The sequence below is a fragment of the Coffea eugenioides genome, chromosome 2, assembly GCF_003713205.1.
Source record: "Coffea eugenioides isolate CCC68of chromosome 2, Ceug_1.0, whole genome shotgun sequence".
NCBI classification, from domain to species: domain Eukaryota; kingdom Viridiplantae; phylum Streptophyta; class Magnoliopsida; order Gentianales; family Rubiaceae; genus Coffea; species Coffea eugenioides.
Genome location: NC_040036.1, coordinates 5,424,621 through 5,445,180, shown reverse-complemented (window position 1 = coordinate 5,445,180; position 20,560 = coordinate 5,424,621). Strand labels below are relative to the sequence as shown.

Here is a 20,560-nt window from a genome sequence, read left to right as displayed (position 1 = left end):
GTATTCCTTTCTTGCACTGTGGATTCCAGCCATCGTATAACTTATCACCTCTCAATCATCATGGGTTAGGCGTTTCTCTCCTTAATTTTTCAATTGACTTCTGTATCATCATTGATAGAGGGTTGTTCTTTAGAGTTTTTCTATAGTCAGATTTAGGATTCCTGGACCTGATTACTACGGGATGGGAAGAGTGTGGTGAGGTGTGAGAAGTATAAAATTAAATTAAATTAAAGAATTAGTCTAACAGTTTGGATAAGAATTATTTGTCAAAAATTATTTATTTACATCACACACATATATTTTAACACATTTTTTAAATCTTTTCAATCACATTTTCATTTTATATACATTAAATAAAAAAAAGTTACAATAATTATTTCAAATAATCTCTTGCCAAACACATCCACTTATTATATCTGTTTGGATTGCTGTTTTTTTTGAAAATTTTGTAGAAAAATGTATTGTAATGATTTGATGTATGTAAAGTAAAATAATGATTAAAAAATATATTCACAGAAAAACAAGTGAAAATTTTTTAGGGAGAAATGGCTTTCCAAATAAGGTGGTAGTAGTAGTAGTTATTGGTTTTGAATAAATAACTGGATAAACCAGTTATTGGTTTTCGACGCATGTATTCTTACAGATAAACCAATTTTTTTTTTCGACAGTCGTCAATAGTCAATTTTATATCTACTCCTATTCTTACTTTAACCTATTTTAAGGGAGGTCCAACTGAGTCAATAAGGGGGATCGACGGAGATTAAATAATCATCGGACCAGACGGGTGTGAGAACCACATAATATGGCAATCGGTGAAAGGCAAGGTTTGAAAAATGTGGGGTTTTTTTTTATTTCTCTTTTATCATGCAAAACTAGCCCTTTTCTAGCTCAGACCTAGCGGACCATTGCTTATTTTGAAACTCTTTTAGGCCGCAATGCGTTGTTCCGTTCTTTCCTGGAATACGCGACTAATTTGAAACATGTGATTTCCCACACTCTCCGTGGAGTCAATTTATTCTCTTCTCCCCAGGTAAAGTATCTTCTTTTGCCCCATCCTTGTACTCGGTTTCTAAATACCATCAAAAGAATGAGAACCACATACTAGAGAAAATTATACGCGCAAAACATATAAATCCAGAGGAAAAAAATGAAATGTGCTTTTGGTTCGTGTTGGTGCGCTATCGTGGTGGTTTACTGCCACATTGTTTGTAGGGTCCATGGCTGTATAGACAAGTCGGATGTTTCAGAGGGAGGAGATCCTCCAATTTTATGGTGGGTCGAATTCAAAAGTTTAGCGCCTTATCCGTCAAATACTTATCAATTAACCCAAAGCCTCCTACACTTTTATTAAGGATACAGAAACGGAACAAAACCCATAGAAATCAAAACTTATTTATTAACAAATTAATGCAAAGAACAATTACGATAAAAATATTTCTGTCGCACAATAAATACATTAGGACAATGCGCATCATGCATAGAAAATCAGAAAATCACCATTAAACAATTGAGCATGTAATTCAATGACTTCACTATATGAGAAAATGACCTGCTTTGTGCTTCGCATTTTGAAAAATAATTTTTTGACTTTCACTTTTAAAATGTGGCAAATTAGTCCCTCGCATTCTAAAAAATGAAGCAAATTAGTTCCAAAATGAAAACCTGATATAAATTTTAGGGATAAAAGGAATATCACTTTTTGTTTCTTCTGCATCTAGTTGCACTTAGTTATGCATATTACGAATGTAACATAAAAAGGAAAGAAATTGATGACATAAAAAACAACCTTTTCAGTTTTCTCTCTAAAAGCAATAAAATTTCTTTGAGAAAATACCATTAAGTCAACATAAAAAAGGAAGGAAAAATTTAAAAATAAAACAAAAATTTTACCCCTAAAGCAATGTTCCAAATTTACCCCTAAATGGATTTAATTATGGGATTGACTTGCTTTATTTTAGAATGTGATAGACTACTAATTTGTTTCATTTGAAAAACGAGGAATCAAAATGAATATTTTCCAAAATATGAAGGACGAAACAGGTCATTTGCCCCAACTTCATTATGCATGAGAACAATTGAAAAGCATGCGCTATAAAATCTTAGATTCAATTTTTTTCTTTTTTGGAAAAAAAGGTAGCAAGAAAACCACTTTCCATTAATTTTTGGCCCAAAAAAAATTATTAGAACCGATTTTACCTGTAATTTGTAATTAACATTTGAACCGGGTCAACCAACAGGGTATTGGACCGTTGGCCAGGGAGCACCAATGTCCCTGGGACATCCCTTGGGCCAATATGGATCCCTTGCGTTGGGCAATGAATTCTGAATGACCCAAATAGTAATTTCCTCGACTGGACTTGGCATGTTTCTCGGGTCAGGTCCAATCTAGGACAAACCAGAATTCCACAGTTTCCACTCCTCCGTCTAAAACCCTTCAAATCAATTTTCTCGCGGTTTTTAAATCATTGCAAAAATCGTTAATGAACACCTGAAATTGAAGAGAGAAGAGAAGGAATCGGAAGAAGAATGGCATCCGTCAATCTGAAGCGACAGATTGTTACTGCTCTCTGTAGATATTACTCTATAGATTCGGTCAGATTTCTTTTACAATTTAATGATTTATCTACTTCATTCATAAGTTTAGATTATGATTCTTTTCCCATGGCTGTGGAATTGTTATACTATTAATTCCAGCGATTAATGTGGAATTTAGTATTAGATGTTTTAAGTTACTAACATACATCGCGGTTCGTTTTCAATCACTTTCTCGTGTTTATTTTAAGAATATGGCTCTTTAGAGATAACTGTTCACATTGAAAACTCATGATAATATTGTTCGTCGTAATTATTTGTTTATGTCTAAATGCAGAAAGTCTACCTGAGTGATGTAGATAGTAACCTTAAGAGCTTGTATTCTAAGATTACGAAGTCGTCGTCAGAGGGGGATGCCCTTGTGGATGACAAAGAGGTAAGAAGAACGCTGTTGTAATTCATGAAATTTGATTACTTAATATGGTTTATGAGTACAATAGTTGTGGATTTGTGGTGTAGTGCTGTTAATTTTTGGCCTATCTATGCTGCATTGTATGCAAGTGAATGTAATATCTGATTTTAGTTGATATTTTTGTGACAGTTGACTAAGTGGGTAGCATTTGTGGAAAGCCTTCCTATAGAGTCCAGCCCGTCTGTTAAGGTTCTCAATGAGTTGAATGAAGACCTGACCAAGAAGTCTGTTCTCCTGGCAAATGGTTTGAAGCCTACTGCAGCTGATATTATTGTCTTTGCAGCAGTGCATCCATTTGTGGTATTTAGCCTTTCTTCTAACTTTAATATGTTGAGAAATGCTCAATTACATCAATATCTGGACATCTGTTATAGTAAAATTTTTTTATTATTTTGTTTTGTCTTTCTGGTGTCCCTGTGTCTGGATTCTAGCAAAAGGCACTCATTTTAATTGGAATTTTTAGTTTCAAATGTTAATTTCAGTATCTTGGTGTCATCTGGCATTGACAGATTGGTCTTCCAAACTCAGACAGAGCAAAATTGCCACATTTTATGAGATGGGTGGACTATATCCAGGCAAGGCAACATGTAATAATATTCTCACCGAATTTATTGGTCTATTCTTAGAAGGTGAACCTTTGGTGTTGAAATGTGGAGACTTGGGATGTCTTATCCTTAACTCTTCCTAGTGCACAATAGAAAAGAAATCTAAAGAGATGAAAACCACTTACATGTTGTGTCTTCCTCCTGAAGTTGTGCGGTCTTGTGTACAAACCTGTTGCACATTGTTAAATCTTTCTAATTACTCTTACTTTTTTGCAGAGCAAGGTGGATTTTGGAGATTGCTTTGAAAGGATTTTGATAGAGAAGGTCCAGTTTGAGCCACCGGTATGCTATTTTTATAGTTAACCATACATTTCAACCAACATGTATGTAGCATTAAAGTTGTGAATTTTTGTTTGTTCTTATTCATAACTTTAGCTAAGCTTAAATGTGTCACTGTAATGAATCATATCCAGATTAGAAAAAGATTATTACGTTTAATTGAAGAGTAGCATTACGGCAATGAGTAAACAGTAAACAGTAAACAAACATTCTATTGCTTTTTTATTTTGCAGGACATCACTTTAGTTCAGAAAAAAACAGTTTGGCCATTGAATATGTTTTTTGTTTTAAAATGGTTGTGCCAGGTAGTAAAAAATGTAAAGAAGGTTGAACCAGAGTCAACCACAAAGAAAGTGCAAGAGACAAAAGAAGCTACAAGTACTAGAGCAGAGACAAAAGTAGTGAAGGGTGTTGAGACGGTATGTCTTTCATCGTATAACATGTTAAAACTAGATTAATAGCTGCTGCCAATAAGCTTTTAATTTTGAGCTTTGGACTACCATAAGAGTCACTAATTTGAGTCGATCTACTGTCGAATAAGCTGAGGCTAGTTTTTTTTTTCCCCTGCTAACACTCTGAAGAATTTGCTTAAAGTTGTATATCTTCTATCCATTTATATCCAGAGTGTGAAACATGCACATGATACTAACATGTGACCATCACAAGAAGATATCTTTATGTGAATGCCGTGCATGAGAAATCTGAGATGTAGGTATAATCTTTTGATGTGATAGGATTTGCTAAATTCATTTGGAGCTTTTGCATTTAAAACATTGACTAGTTAGTGGTGAGTATGATAAAGTTGGCCGCTTGGATTTGTTGAGAATTACGAAAGTCACGGGTGGAATTCATCTGCATGAAATTTCCTTCATGAATACAGGTGAGGGATCTGGTACCTCTTGTAAAAGTTTCTCTTTTATAGATTTAATTTAGATCACCTGTCTTACATGCTGTTAGGATAGATTTCATTGTGAGATCTCAATGCATATGCTAGCTAACAAATCAAGTTATCATTTGTTGACATTGAGGGAGGGATATCAAAAGATTGTCAAGAATGACTGGCATGAATTTTCCCACTTTAACTATTTGGTGGTTGTAATTCATCGTCAGCAAAATAGGTCCTTTCCTGATTCTGTTCAAGCATATTTACTTAAAAACTTTTATCCATGTTTCTGGAGAAGTTCCTGAACAAGGCAATTGAATACCTACTTCCTCTCCATAACTTGTTTAAAATCAGATCTTGAATATTATGGTAAACTTCAATTAAATATTTAAACTTTTATCTATGCATTGGCTTCACAAGATATACAACTCTCTTGCAGTATTTTGGAAACATTAATTTGTAATGTTTTGAAAGCATTGGAGGTTTGCCATTTGTATTTTCTTTCCATTAAATTACAGGATTCCTTGGGAAACAATGGCGATGATATTGAATATTTATTGTCTTGTGCTCTCTACTCATTGAATGATGGACCTTTCTTTAGAAGCTGACAATTGTCTTGTAAATCTTGTTAGTTCGACATTGGTTTCTATGTCTCTCTCTCTGACTACTTTGTTATGCTTCTAAACCTGAAGAAGAAGGATGCAGCAGAAGACCAAGCAGCAGCTGACAATAAAAAAGTAACTTGTAAAGAAACAGTTGATAAACATACAAAAGATACTGAAGTCAGTGTTAGTTTGCTCAAGATACAGATTGGTCTTGTTCGTAAAGTGTCTAAACATCCATCAGCTGACAGGTAAATGTTAAATCGACATTCAAGATCCCCTGCTTAAGTGGATAGGTTAAATGATTGTTCTTCTTTTGTCCATATGTGCTGCAGCTTACTTGTTGAGGATATAGATATTGGAGAGAGCAAACCTCGACAAGTCGTCAGTGGTCTGGCTAAATTTATTAGTCCTGAGCAGTTGACGGTATCGATAATGTTTGATTGATATCGGCCTGTGTATTTAGATTTTTAAAGCAGTTTTTTGTTTTGAATTTTCTTCACTTTCTAGAATATTTTTTGCTGTTTCTTTGTATCTTGCAGAATCGCCATGTTGTATTGATAACAAATGTAAAACCTTCAAAGCTAAGAGATATCCTGTCAGAGGGATTGGTACCTCTTCTTTTCTTTTCCTTGTCATCTTGGGTTATTCTAATTTTCTTGATATGCCTTGCGCATTATGTGCTTTCTCTTTGATGTGGCGTTTAATAAGCGGCAACTTGGCTCAACAGCGAGAAATATTATGCTAGAGGTTGCTGTTACATTTAAATATGCACAATCTGGACATTTATTACACTGGAGACCCTATTTAGAAATTAACGTTGTTAGTAACTGGTATGAGCAGGCCATCAGTAATGAGAGTTTGCTCATATAAGATACTTTCTGTGTTTTACTCATATTTTAATATGCAAAAAAGTGGGCTTGATGCTTGTTCACGATTGTTTCTTTGTATATCCAGATTCTGTTTAATTTACAGTGTCTAAGTTGTATTTTTAATATTATTGCTACTTTTTCTTTCCAGGTATTATGTGCTTCTAATCAGGATCATTCTGTTGTGGAGCCACTTATAGCTCCAGAAGGGGCCAAAATTGGGGAATCCGTTACATTTGCTGGGTATGAGTTTAGAATGAAACTTATAGTGATGATTATAAAAATCAACAAAGGAACTAGAATCACTGCCACTTCTCATGCTTTTAAAATGAATTTCTTGTTCTGTATTGCAGTTTGTATGATTGCTTTCTTGCAACAGTTTCTTTCTTGTTCCAAATTAAGTGTTTTGCATAATAAATAATCTTACATTCTAGTTCCTTCATGACTCTTTAGCTTGTTTGGTTGAGGGATACTTCTCTTTTGTCAAGTTTCTCTGGAATTCTTAATTTCTTTTGTAATATCTCGGAGAGGAAACATTACACCTGTGGAGAAGGAGATGAACTAGAACGTTGATCAGTGTAAATTCAAATAGTAACTATTGTCACTATAATCATCAACTAAATCCATTAGGAAACATAGTTTCACTACAGCGTTGCAGGTTTAGGCATTCTATAGTTCTACTTAAAGGACTAAATACTTGTGCAGATATGGAGATGGACTAGGATATTGATTAGTTAACTTAATTCTACCTATCATAATAGACATCAAGGAATTTCTTGAACAAATTCTTCGTGCTTTAAATTTCAAGTTTTCAGACAAATGCAAGCAGGGAATCAGAGAAATAAATGTGCCTATTTCCATCTCTACCAACTCTCTCTGGTTTGGAAATTATCCTACTAAATTCCTTGCATTGTTCTTTTTCCCTTCATCTTTTGGTTGCTCGCTCGCTTGCAGTCTTATCATTTCTCTTCGGCTGGCTTATATTTGGTAAAAACTTTGGGAATGAGATAGAGGGGTTTTTGAAACATAGATATTGTGGGGAACCTGTTGATTTCAGCAACGGGTTTCTTTTGGGGCTGTCTTCAACAGATTTCTTTTGTGGTTGTCTTCTTGTCCTAGGCTTATTTACTGTTGAGGCTTTGGTTGGTTGATTTAGATTTCTTGAGAAAGAGAAGAAGAGGTCTTGTTGGTGTGCCCGTGTGGTATATGATTTTAATTATTTTCATACAAGTGCAATTGCATTATCCAATTTGTAAGTTAACTGTGTTGCTGTTTTTGGAGTAACAAAACCTAGCTTGAAGCAGAAGATAAGGCCATGTTATTATTGCTTATAACCAAGCTGATTTTTTGTATGTGATTGCTTATTGCTGAATGTTTATCAATATACTAAAGCAGGATGCACTATAATGTAGAATCTATTATGCTTTTGTTAAGCAGCCCAGAATTTCTAATGAATTACCATTTGTTATTTGAATTCAGAAATTATGTATCTAAATAACCAGTTTTTAGTTACTCAGGAAGTTTCTGTATAATAACTCGTGTTATTGTTCAATAGACAAATTTTTTTCTTCAACTGAGATAGTGTAATCAACTTGCACTCTACTTCCAATGTTTCCATGCAGATTTGAGGGAAAACCAGAAGATGTTCTGAACCCCAAAAAGAAACAGTTGGAGAAGATAACTCCAGTATGTACTTCCTCTTCAATACATGGATCTTATGACTCGTTAGTTTATTGGTGAATATTGGGAACATTAGTGATGGCTTTGATGTTCGTCAATTTGATGAAACTGTTGGAAACCCAGGATTTGGCCTGTTAGACTTCGTGCCACTTCATTTCTGAGCTTGTTGGCACTGTCTGACCAGTAGCTGTAGAGCTTACATGCATTTGAAATATTGCTCTCCTGTTCTGTATGGAAGTAAATTTTGTTAATAGATCAGAGATATGTATGCAAAAACATGTTAAAGAGTAATTTATGTGGTTGAATTTTGACGTTTTGGAGTTCACTCTGCGTGAGCTGCATTTTCGATCTTTGTTCACTATAATTTGTAAACTAATGCTAACATGGGGTTACCTCGATTGCAGCATCTTTTGACCGATAGCAGTGGGATAGCCACATTCAAAGGGGTACCATTTATGACATCTGCTGGGCCGTGCAAGTCTTCAATTCCCAATGCCAGCATCAAATGATGGAGCGGATTAATAGTACCAGGATCGTTTGAACATCAGACAGAATACTTTGCAGTCTGAACCTCTTATGCGCAGAGTCCTTGAATTTTCGGATTTTTCCTGGGGCATGCGTATTATTTCTTGCCTTCTTAGATGCAAGGGTGTTGAAAATAGTGTACAAACTGTAAGCTCGAATCGTAGAGAGTCATTCTTCTTTACGCTTTATCCCGGTTTTGCTACAGCCGGGCGTGGACTCAATAGTTATATCAGAAGAAAATGGTAGGTGGTTCTCATAAAGCGTAGGGACCATAATTTGTTGTAATTTGTTTTAAGAATAATTTACATTCCTCCCCTGAGCAAAATTATTGGAAGCTCCCATCTGGTTTAAATAATTACGCCTACGTCGCATATCTGTATGAAACCTTTTTTTTTTTAATCTTGTTTATGTAATCTGATGCCATCCCTACATTCGCATATGAGGGCAGGTCTGTGATATTCTTTCTTTTATTGTGTCTTTTTCAACCACTCTTCACCGCTTCAGGCGTCAGAAAGTCGAAACATTAGCGCTGGACGGCAACCAAGAATCGCGTTCTTTAGGCCCTCAGTTCCGTTTGCGTAGAAAGGAAAGAACGGAGATGCGGCACGAAACTTGAAACCATGCCCTGCAAGCAATTTCGTTCTGATTGGTTCTCGGTCAAAATTTGCGGATGCGAAATGGCGTTATTATGAGGTTTGGTCAATGTGTTCAACTTCACATTTTGTTTGCAGAAACAGAGGAAAAAAAAGTTTCCGTACTAGTGTACTAGTTCCACTTGTCCTCCTAATAAAACTAAACAACCACCAAGAAGAGCCCGGACCTTGAAATTTTCAGCGTGAGAGCATAAATGTGATTCGAATGAATATGTTAAATGAATTGAGTATTGTGATCTAATTAGGTTGTTTACTGTTTTCTCATAAAACTGCCTTTATATTCGTGAGAATTCTTGAAACGTATCAATTTGTTTCTTTCTTAAAAAAAAAAAATAAACGGCGTGTGTCATGTGTTTTTTATATTAACCATGGACCATCGCCGTCCAAATAACGAGCTAAGTATGTCCATCACTACCATTTTGTTGATTATTAGGGCTCTATTTCTTGTCCCTTTCTTTTACTTTTTGCCCTAACTCCTAATGCAAATGCATTTCCTAAAGAAATACGTTTGATTTTCCGATGGGCTCTGTGGTTTTGTAGTGACTAGTGAATGATACAGTGACGCAGTTACTACTACACATATTCTCTCCAAACAAGTAAATGGTACGAGATTCGAATACCAAGCGCTAATTGCGGTTTAGGAATCAACTTTGTAAAAGAAATCCAAAATGATTGGATTCGATCCGATCATGTGAACCCATTGAATAAGAAATCAAAATATAAATTTCAGCCATCCAAAAATGCTGCAACTTCAAGAAGGTTCCGAATACAGTCATACAAAACAAAACAACCGCCACCTTCGAAAAGTAGTGACCATTGGCAGCAGCAAGTGGCTGTAAGATTCTCCTGCCTCTCGAGCTGTGACCGTTGATGTCAATTTTGGATCTTTTCTTGCTCTTTCGCATTGTTTCTCAAATACACACTAATTCATCATATCCAGCCAGGAGGGTGGAAGGGACTAAGCAAGTGAGAACATCAAATACTATTCCCCAAGAAAGTTAATTTGGTTGGTTCCATTCCTTTCCAACTCCAGAAAAGGAAAAAGAAGAAGAAGAAGAAGAAGAAGCATGGCTTGTATTGAAGCTTTAAGCTTCTGAGAGTTGATTTGATTAAAAATAATTATTCAATTGGGAGTAGAACGAGGGGAAAAAAAATCAATAAAAATGCCTGTGATGATGGTGATGTCGGTGATCATCCCATCCAAAACACTGCAACACTGGGTAACAAGCTACAAAAAGGCACCTCTTCACCATCCTGAATACGGATGAAACTAGCGAACAGGGACAGCAGCAACATGCCAACACTGGATCATCATATGGGCCGTCATGCCTTCCATGGCAGTGGCCGTGGTGGTGGTGGTGATGATGCTGGCCCATGGTCCTCTCAACCTGGTTATCACAAAGCCGAATAAAAATACTTGAGTTCAAAATTGGGTACTAGCTAGTAATATCAAGACTACTCACATATCTTCAGCAACTATATACATATATATATAACTACTCCATGATTTACTCCAGAGTACCTTCTAGACCTGTTTCTCCGGGGCTCTGCCCTGCGGAAAGATTTTGGAGACGATGATGAACACCTATAATCAAATATATGGTTATCAAGAAAAGAGCAAAACCATAATAAAGGGTTTGGAATTGGAAGGGGAAAATAACTGGGAGTACTATACTTAGCTAAACACACAAGAATGCGAATATTCGTGGCAAGGTGAAAAGGGTGTCAAAAGAAGCAACGCAAGGGGGAAGAATATTAACTACTACAATACGTAATAGTTGAAGCTAAAATTTCACGAAGGGGGCGCCTTGAGAATTTGAAAGCGCGTGAACCGTGTTAGAGGATGGTGGTGGCACCGGTAATTAAATTGATTAGTGGAACAACATGATTGAGTTGAGTTTAGCTATTCACTTATGATAATAATTGAATAATGATAATGATACTTCACTGTCGTTAGTTCAATACATTATATATATATATATATATATATATTTTTATTAATACAGAGAGTATCTCAGTGTTATCGGATAAATCTCTCTACGTTTGTGCACCCGCCTCTAAAAAATACACAAGTAATAGAGAAATGACTTGAACACATGATCTTGAAAACTAAGGAGGCTACCCCGATACCGTTCGAACCATCCTAAGAGCCGGTTCAATACATTAAATTATAAGAAGAAACTTTTTGGGGCGGCGGAAAACCCTTGTGATTTAATTTGTAAATCTGGTACTGTACCATAGTACTAGCGCAATTGGCCGGGTTCAAAACCTCCTGCTGAGGATTTTTTTAAAAAATATTTTTAGAAGTAATTTAATTCCTTTAGAATTTTTAATAGCATTGATGGGTCCATCTCCATTCCTTCGTCGATGGGACCAGTTGTAAAAGGTTGTACGGTACTCAGCACAAAAAATAAATAAAAAAAAATCCAAAATTTCCTTGAGAAAAGAGGAAGGCTCCGTCTCCCTCTCTCGCATTTAATTTTTAAAAAACAAATTTGTTTTTGTGGAGACTGGAGAGACGATAGCGATACAAGTACTCAAAAGGCCAGTGGTTCAACAAACAAACCCACAAAAAGCAGTGGATGAAGAAGACAAAAAGCACACACCACTTGCTCTGCCTCTTCCTGCTCTGTTGGAGGCGCAAAACCAATGGTGGCCTCGCTCCGATTAGAGTCTCCGCTGCCGTCGGCGTATTATTCGCACCATTTCTTCCCTGTCAGTACCAGTAACAATAGAACTACAAGTCAGCTTGATTGGAGCCGGTGCCACTACCAACGGCGGCCTCCTACTTGCAGCCTAGAAGTGCAAAAGTTTCCTGTGAAATCCAGTTCCGTGGTTCTTTACGCTTCTTCAGGCGGCAGCACTGCTCCCGCGGATGATGAAACTATGGAACCTCCATCTTCGCCGCCTGAAAGCTCCAAGGACCGCCGCAAGGTGGTACAAGTGGCCTGGGAGAAGCTGGTTCGCTGGTCCCGCTCTTGGCGCTCCAAGGCCAAAACAGACGTTCTTGAACGCGCTAACAAGGTAGTAATATTCCATTTCTATGCATTTTTCCTGTTTATCTTTTGTAAATTGGATGTGAAACGCATCTGTCTTCAATCACATGTGCGTGTTTTTTTTGCACAATGTGGGTGGAAATTCACCTGCAGTTTATTCATTGATAGCTTTTTTGAGATTGTATTATCTTGTCTCGTTGATAAGAGGACACTTTCAATCAATGTAGCTCCTTTGCTTATAGAAATTTTCGGTTATGGAAAAAAGTTTCTTACTGCTATTTATCTGTAAGGTTTGCTTTTTCTTTTTGGAAAATTTTTCTTACGGCTGAATATATCTGTAAGTTTTGGATTTGGAGATGCTTTGCGCCTGTTATCAGTAGTTTTTGGTTTTTGGACAAGCTTTTTACTTGCTGTACATTAGAGGTTGCCAAGTTCACCGGGTGAAGTATGACGTTTTGCTGTGAGTTGCATAAAGCCTTTCTAACTTTCCAAAAATAAACCATTACAGGAAGTGACCTAGAGTAGCTCCTTTGAATGCATTTCTAAAGAAATTATTTGATCCATTGGAATGTAAAAGTGATGAAAGAGATGTTTCACTGAATGGAAATCATATGCAAAGAACTTTCTAAAACACATTCACGAGACCTTCATCATTAGTGTAAAAACCATGTCCAAAATGGACTAGCATCTGCAGAAGTCAAGCTGGTAAGAGCCATATTTTTTCTTTGTTTTGGACAAATTCCTTACTGCTCAGCAGTTCAATATTTAGTTTCAATTAACCATCTAAACTGATTGATACCCTGGATTGGCTTCGAAATGGTGGTTTTTTCCATGATAACATAACACAGTAGGCACTGACAATATGGAAACAGTTTGACGTTGCTTAACCTAGCCCTTGCTAGACCGACAACAAGTGGCCAGACTCCAGGTGCCCCTGAACTTGGTTAGTCATTTCTTAAAGGTGACGATGCTCAGAGGAATGATTTGTTAACCACTTAGGACTCATTATTCATCATTCCTGTTGAGGTTATGTTTAGACCCTCCTTTTGGATTTCAAGGCCTCCCCCCCTCTTTGGAGGATGTGGTGGTATTTTGTTCTGGGATTTTAAGGATAATTTATTTTTTATTTGGTACTGACTAGAGGACTTTAGGTGGTGGTGCTCGGAGGTGGATCTTTTGGAACAGCAATGGCTGCTCATGTTGCAGAAAGAAAGGCCCAACTAGAAGTTAATATACTTGTACGGGATCCTCAAGTATGTCTATCTATAAATGAGAGACACCATAATTGGTGAGTTCCTCTCCCCTGCTCTCTTCTGTACCATTATTTGCACATGTCTGCAAAAAGCTGTATATCCAGCACTCTTGTAATTCCCTTTTCTGTCAATGTACTGTCCTCTCATGCAATTTCACTTTTTCCTTCTGCTTTCCCATTTCAGCATAAAATCTGATTTTCTTTTGAACTCATCTTAATTGTTCATTGATTTCAGCAAGTATTTCCCTGACTACCAGCTACCTGAAAATGTTATTGCAACGACTGATGCCAAAGCCGCTTTGATGGGTGCAGATTTCTGCTTCCATGCTGTACCAGTGCAGGTACCTTCCCTCTACCCCCACCCATCATAGGTGTTTTGTGTTGCTGCTTGTTTCCAAGCAAAAAAGTTGGATCAGGTTGTGCTTTTATTTATTTATTTCTTCACATTTTCCAGCCTACCTGAAATACGCCAGTTTCTTCCATTAACTCGACTCATTACACGAATAATCAACAGCTGCTGTTTAATCTACTGTTTCAAATATTATAATGAGTATTATGATTCTTTTCTGCTGTGATGTTATGAATAAGACACAGGTTGTCAGCTAAATTTGATTGCAGTTCAGCTCAGCATTCCTTGAGGAGATTGCTGCATTTGTTGATCCGGGCTTACCTTTTATATCCCTCAGCAAAGGTTTGGAGCTGAATACGTTAAGAATGATGTCCCAAATAATTCCAAAAGCACTAAAAAATCCTCGCCAGCCTTTTATTGTTCTATCTGGACCTTCTTTTGCACTGGAATTGATGAAGAAATTGCCAACAGGTCAGTTGAATATGTTTTATTGTGAAGACTGTAATTTAGATGGGAAATTGTTGTTTGACGTGATTATAAGTATCTATTCTTAAATGCAGCAATGGTGGTGGCATCAAAGGACAAGAAGATGGCAGATGCAGTTCAGCAACTTTTAGCTTCTAGAAACATGAGGATTAGTACATCCAGGTAGCAGATTTCTTTTAAATCTAGAGAAGAAGACTTCAAAACATCATTCTTTTTCTTTCTGACACACAGAAGTTCTGTATATTACTGGCAAATGGGTTCATTGGGCTGAATCTTGTTCCTAAATGCTCAGCTGAGCTTGTAACCTTGATGTTGCAGTGATGTTACAGGGGTTGAAATTGCAGGTGCGCTGAAGAATGTACTTGCTATAGCAGCTGGGATTGTGGATGGACTCAATCTGGGTAACAATTCAATGGCAGCATTAGTTGCACAAGGCTGCTCTGAGATACGTTGGTTGGCAACAAAGGTTAGTTAAGTTGCGTGGAAATCTGAAAACTGATGTTATGTCAACCATTAGTGGATACCCTTTACAAGTTATCCAAGGCTAGAGTATCGTGTAACTTATTGCTTCAATCCTACTTTCTCCTTGATCACTTGGAGGAAGCAAAATTGTCTATGAGATTATAACTGCCTGAATTATTAACTTTGTGCTTATGCATACTTGTATGTTCAAGCATCTAAGTGTGTTTCCCTAGAAATGTGTTTCATGTTCAAGTTACTTGTACATGTCAATTAGAGAGTAGCAAATCCAGAATTTGAGGCTGGTAGTGCTATGCACTTGAAGAGACACATTGGTCCAACTGCAAATTAGGATTTTAACAAAAACTTGGGGGTTTAAATTAAATGTCAATCGGACTATTTGGAAACTCTCTGGAGGTCTAAACATCATTGCAGGTCTCGCTTTAATGAGTATCATGCCATGGTGATATTTTTCTTGACTGTCATTCTGATGCATGCACATTATTTATATGTGCAGGATGAGCAATAAAGTGCTGTCTTCTAATAGATTACGGAATCTACTGATGGCCTTCTATATTTCTAAAAGTTGTTTAATTATCTGATTTCAGTACCTATATTCTATGACAGCTCAAAGTAATTTGACATTTTGTTTTGGTGCTTTTCTCATGATGTTTGACTTCTCTCGTGCTTTGGTAATTTATTTACGAGGGCAAGGTCATGCCTGCCTTGTTTGTTTCTCTGTTTCTCGTATAGGCGTTGCCAATTCCACAGTTTTGTTTGTGTTGAGTATTTATTGATACTGATCTGTGTTGAATGAAGATGGGTGCCAAATCAACAACCTTGACTGGCTTGTCAGGAAGTGGAGACATCATGCTCACTTGTTTTGTGAATCTTTCAAGAAATAGAACGGTTGGAGTTCGCCTCGGCTCAGGGGAAAGTCTTGATGATATACTGAGTTCCATGAATCAGGTCCTTAAAAAAGTATCTTACTAGCAGACTTGTGTAGCTGGTGTAACTTATTGGACTGGCTATCTAACCGGTTCAGCTTTTAGGTGGCTGAAGGTGTATCAACAGCTGGAGCCGTAATTACACTGGCCCAGAAATATAAGGTTAAAATGCCAGTTTTGACAGCAGTTGCCCGTATTATTGACAAAGAACTGACACCGACTAAAGCAGTTTATGAGTTGATGGCCCTCCCTCAGGTTTGCCCATGTCCAATTAACACAAGGAAAGAGAATTCTTTAGGTTGATCCTGCATGATCTTAGATGATTACACATCATCACTGTTGCACTTTTCTGTAATACTGAATGGAGTGTTTTTTTTTTTTTTTTAAATAATTAATTAATTTAATCTAATTCTTATCTCGTGCAGGTTGAAGAAGTTTAAAACCTATGGATGGGTGGAAAGACAAACAAAAACTTGATACTGCAGCAATACTCTAAACAGATAGTGCTATTGTAAAAGGTTCCAGGCCGAAGTATCAGAGCAGAATCATTTGTCTTCCGTTTTTCTGTTTCCGCCTCTTCCTTAAATCTCTGAGACCGTTACTTCAAAACATCCTCTTTATGAGGTGAAGAATTTTGTAGAAAACATTTGTTTGTTGATCAATGCAAAATATTCCACGTACTAAATTCTTGCTATTTCATCGTATTTATATCGTACTTCAATTAACTGTCGGTATTAACGGAAAAGGAGAAAACGTTATCCCATACTCAAGATGCCTTCTTCATGCATGAATGGTCGTGAGAATAAGCATCCTACTGAGCACGCTTTCACGCTACACTTAAAAGGCGGGAAGTCGGTCCAGCTTTTGACGTTATACTTCTATCGCCATGTCCTGAAACGAAACTCTGCTTCGAAAAGTAGAAGCAAAACAAGCTTTTTCAGCTTCAAAAAATGATGATATGTACCGCAACTCGATCAAATTACGCCCTTTATCAACTCTGTTTGGAACCCATGTACCTTCCTTGCTGAACTCCAGCATCAGAGATTTAGTCCAACAAGGACGTTATTTCGAGGCCCTTCAGTTATATGCCAAACAATCTTATTTCCCTCTCTGTACGTCCAAATTCACCTTCCCTGCTCTCCTCAAAGCCTGTGCTTCTCTCTCAAATCTTGGCCATGGAACCGCTATCCATGCCACCATCATCACAATGGGTTTTCAATTTGACCCTTACACTGCCGCTTCACTCATTAATATGTATTTCAAATGCGGGTCTCTTTGCAATGCAGTCCAGGTGTTTGAAAATGGGACGCACTCGACAGCAGTGGCTCAGGATGTTACATTTTGGAACTCTATGATTGATGGGTTCTTCAAAAATGGGCTTATCAAGGAGGGCTTGTTTCAGTTTCATCGAATGCAGTCGTCTGGTGTTAGCCCAGACGGATATTCTCTTTGTATTCTCCTTCGTGCGCTCGATTCCAATTTTGGTGTTCGAAGTGGAAAGGAAATCCATGGTTATGTTGTTAGAAAGTCGTTTCTTTATGACACTTTTGTGATAACTGCGTTGATTGATATGTATTCCAATTTCGGTTGGCCAATGGGTGCTTGGAATGTTTTTGAGAGGCTGCAGGATAAGAATAGTAGTATTGTAGTTTGGAATGCGATGATAAATGGTTTTTATGAGAATGGATGGTGGAATGACAGTCTGGAGCTGTATACATTGGTAAAGAATGAGGGTTACAAACTTGTGGCTTCTACGTTATCTACTGCATTGGCTGCTTGTTCTCATGTTCGATATTTAGACTTCGGAGGGCAGGTTCATGCTGATGTGATTAAGGTGGGTTGTGAGGACGAACAATATGTTTGTACTTCTCTATTGAGCATGTATGCTAAGTGTGGATTAGTTGAAGATGCAGCAAAGACTTTTAACTCTGTAGCAAATAAAGGAGTTGAGATATGGAACTCCATGATCTCAGCTTATGTTGGGAATAACACTGCTTATGATGCTTTGGATATGTACTATCAGATGAGATCAGGTGCAATTCCTTCTGATTCATTCACTATATCAGATATTCTAGTAGCTTGCAGTGTGATGGAATTGTATGATTTTGGGAGGGCAATTCATGCAGAGATCGTTAAAAGACCAATACAGAATAACCTTGCTGTGCAGAGTTCTCTTTTGACTATGTACTCAAAGTCTGGAAGTCTGGTCAATGCTCTTGATGTTTTTGGCAGCATGGAGAGAAAGGATGTAGTTGCTTGGGGTTCTATAATATCAGGTCATAGCCAAAACAGGAGATTCAAGGAGGCTCTGGATTTGTTTAAAGCAATGGAGTCCAATGGTATGAAAGCAGATCCTGATATTATGGCAAGTGTAATAAATTCCTGTGTGGGATTAGAAAATATAGATCTTGGTTGCAGTATCCATGGGTTTGTCATAAAGAGAAGATTGGAATTGGATGCCTTCGTTGGTGGTGCCCTTATGGAATTTTACTCTAAATGGGGACAACCAAGGCTGGTTAAAACTGTGTTTTCTGACATTTTGAACAAGAACTTGGTGGTTTGGAATTCTTTAATTTCATGTTACTGCCAAAATGGTCTCTTAGATCTTTCAATTAGTCTTCTTCCTGAAATGATGCAGCATGGCTTGTATCCGGACCCTGTGTCAATTACCACCGTTCTTCTTGCTATCTCATCAGCAGTGGCATTGCTTAAAGGGAAGGCAATTCATACTTACAAGATGAGACTTCAAATTCTACATGATATTCAAATGGAGAATGCTTTGATTGACATGTACATGAAATGTGGATCCTTTGTGTATGCTGAGCACGTGTTCCATAACACGTCTACTAGGAATTTAGTCACTTGGAACACTATGATTTCTGGTTATGGATCTCACGGAGAATTCCCTAAAGCAATCAATTTTTTCAATGAAATGAGAACCTCTGGTATCTACCCTGATGGTGTGACATTTCTTTCCCTGATTTCATCTTGCAACCATTCAGGTTTGGTCAATGAAGGCCTGAAATTATATGAACTGATGAGAGAATACAGAGTTGAGCCTGGAATGGAGCACTACATTAACATGGTGGACCTGTTAGGTCGTGCTGGATTCTTGGATGATGCTTATGGTTTCATAAACAACATGCATATTGAGGCTGACCAGAGCGTCTGGCTATGTTTATTATCAGCTTGCCAAGTCCATCGCAAGATAGAGCTTGGGGAATTGGCTGCCCAAAGTCTATTCAAGATGGATCCTACCAACGGTAGCTACTACATACCCTTGTTGAACTTGTATGTAGATGCTGGTTTACAAGACAAGGCAGCAAATTTGAGGTCATCAATGAGGCAAAGAGGATTAAAGAAGACCCCAGGATGCAGCTGGATTGAAGTGAAAAACCAGGTTGATGTTTTCTTCTCAGGTGATTCATCCTCTAGAAAGACAATTCAAATCTATGAAGCACTTCAAAGTCTCAGGAGTAATATGAAAAGAACAGAAGATTCTCTTGAAGTTGAAGATGCGGTCTAAGAATCAGAGAATCGGATATGATTTTCTCTAAACAGCTTTTAATCATCAGCAACTGTTGCTTTGATGTTGAAGGAGCTTTTAGGACTTGAATTCTACAAGAAGCCATAAATGTTGAATACAAGTGGATATTTTTGGAGGTTTTTGACTCTTTCTCGAATGAGATTAAGAGTGATTTTGGCAAAGACGGAGTTCTGTGGAGCAGGGAAAGAATGGAAACGCGTGACTGACTGGGTGCCATATATACATACATGATGAAGAAACCAAAAATCCAATTGCGATCATCATAGAAATTACAAAATATCTTCAACAGTTTTGTATCTTGTTTACATGGCGAAGGTAAAAAGTGTACCCTTGTCATTTGACCATCATAAGTGGACCAAAATTTGAAACCCAGGCTTTGACTTTCCTGATGCTAAACTACTCAAGGAAATGACGAAGTTGAGTTGAAAATGCCTGCGGTTGCAGGGCAATTCATTGGAACAGCTAGAAATAATCTAGACGCCTAGGGGGATCATGATTTGGATTTTGAATGCAGAAAATGTTTCATTTTACCGAATAATCCAAGTCCTGCTGTAGAGATGTTGAAAGCTTTCTCATCAAAGTTGCCATTAACTCTAGTTACGACTTAAGGCAGATGAAGCCTTGGTCTCGCTAAAAATGTTTTAGACCCTGGACTTCAGAGGTTCTGGTGCAAGTCTCACGAGGAGTTGTGAGTTTGTTTTAACTTTATATCAGTGTTTCTCGCAGGTTACATTTAATATTATGAAAAAAAAAATATTATTTTAAGCGTCATAGTTCTCAGGTCATTCACTGCATTGAAATTAAAATGAAAAAGAGTGGCAATGACATCAATGAATATTAAGATTAGACATGGCAATGAGAGAGTACTGGGATGGGGCGGGGTAGCACACATCTGCCCCATCCATCGCCCTATCCCCTGCATAGTAAATTTTAAAAAATTACATACATACATACATACATATATAATCCAACTAGTTTTTGTTGAGACTCACGTCCGCAATCTATTAGTTGTTTCTTTAAAGTTATTGTTGATTGGATACTTCCTGTCATATTGGAAAAAACAGCTTGTCCTTGATAGCTTACTTTTTATAGTTTCAAGAGATGGTTGGGAAGTGATGGGAGAAGAATCTATACGACTAGCTTCTCATCTGGCTGTTTTTTTGAAGCAGCTTGTCATTGACCAATGTCTCCATGTAAGGCAGTTTATCAAGAGCATTTGCTACCCTTGCTTCTGATATATGTACCTTTTACATGTAAATGATCCATTTGTCTTCTTCCCCCCAGGGAAACACGAGGCAGGGCGAGGCAAGGGGATTTATTTGGCAACCGGACAGGGGGCAGGGGATCAGGGGAATAATCCTCCACCCCAACCGGTCAATGTCTCCATGTAAGGCAGTTTATCAAGAGCTTTTGCTACCCTTGCT

At 37.4% G+C, this 20,560-nt stretch overlaps 3 protein-coding genes across 5 annotated transcripts; all 3 read left to right on the top strand.

Moving 5' to 3' along the window:
- The first annotated feature begins 2,401 nt into the window (after window positions 1-2,401).
- LOC113763130 (probable methionine--tRNA ligase) lies at window positions 2,402-8,805 on the top strand. Of its 2 annotated transcripts, none has more exons than XM_027306858.1 (12): window positions 2,402-2,592; window positions 2,870-2,968; window positions 3,134-3,304; window positions 3,514-3,591; window positions 3,826-3,891; window positions 4,194-4,307; window positions 5,464-5,624; window positions 5,709-5,799; window positions 5,916-5,984; window positions 6,394-6,485; window positions 7,865-7,928; window positions 8,327-8,805. In XM_027306858.1, exons 1-12 carry the CDS (start codon window positions 2,527-2,529, stop codon window positions 8,429-8,431), a joined length of 1,176 nt encoding a protein of 391 aa, XP_027162659.1. In that variant the 5' UTR covers window positions 2,402-2,526; the 3' UTR covers window positions 8,432-8,805. The 2 variants fall into 2 exon arrangements, with proteins under 2 accessions (XP_027162659.1, XP_027162661.1); XM_027306860.1 differs by having other exon boundaries at window positions 2,403-2,592; window positions 3,514-3,579.
- Window positions 8,806-11,679: 2,874 nt separating this feature from the next.
- Window positions 11,680-16,270, top strand: LOC113760485 (glycerol-3-phosphate dehydrogenase [NAD(+)] 2, chloroplastic). Of its 2 annotated transcripts, none has more exons than XM_027303079.1 (9): window positions 11,680-12,124; window positions 13,248-13,384; window positions 13,584-13,689; window positions 13,967-14,168; window positions 14,258-14,345; window positions 14,502-14,649; window positions 15,462-15,611; window positions 15,695-15,844; window positions 16,015-16,270. In XM_027303079.1, exons 1-9 carry the CDS (start codon window positions 11,750-11,752, stop codon window positions 16,027-16,029), a joined length of 1,371 nt encoding a protein of 456 aa, XP_027158880.1. In that variant the 5' UTR covers window positions 11,680-11,749; the 3' UTR covers window positions 16,030-16,270. The 2 variants fall into 2 exon arrangements, with proteins under 2 accessions (XP_027158880.1, XP_027158881.1); XM_027303080.1 differs by having other exon boundaries at window positions 12,047-12,124; window positions 13,238-13,384.
- A 249-nt stretch (window positions 16,271-16,519) lies between these two features.
- On the top strand, window positions 16,520-19,508 carry LOC113762926 (pentatricopeptide repeat-containing protein At2g40720). The gene has a single exon (XM_027306569.1). It carries the CDS (start codon window positions 16,548-16,550, stop codon window positions 19,113-19,115), a length of 2,568 nt encoding a protein of 855 aa, XP_027162370.1. The 5' UTR covers window positions 16,520-16,547; the 3' UTR covers window positions 19,116-19,508.
- The last annotated feature ends 1,052 nt before the right edge of the window (window positions 19,509-20,560 follow it).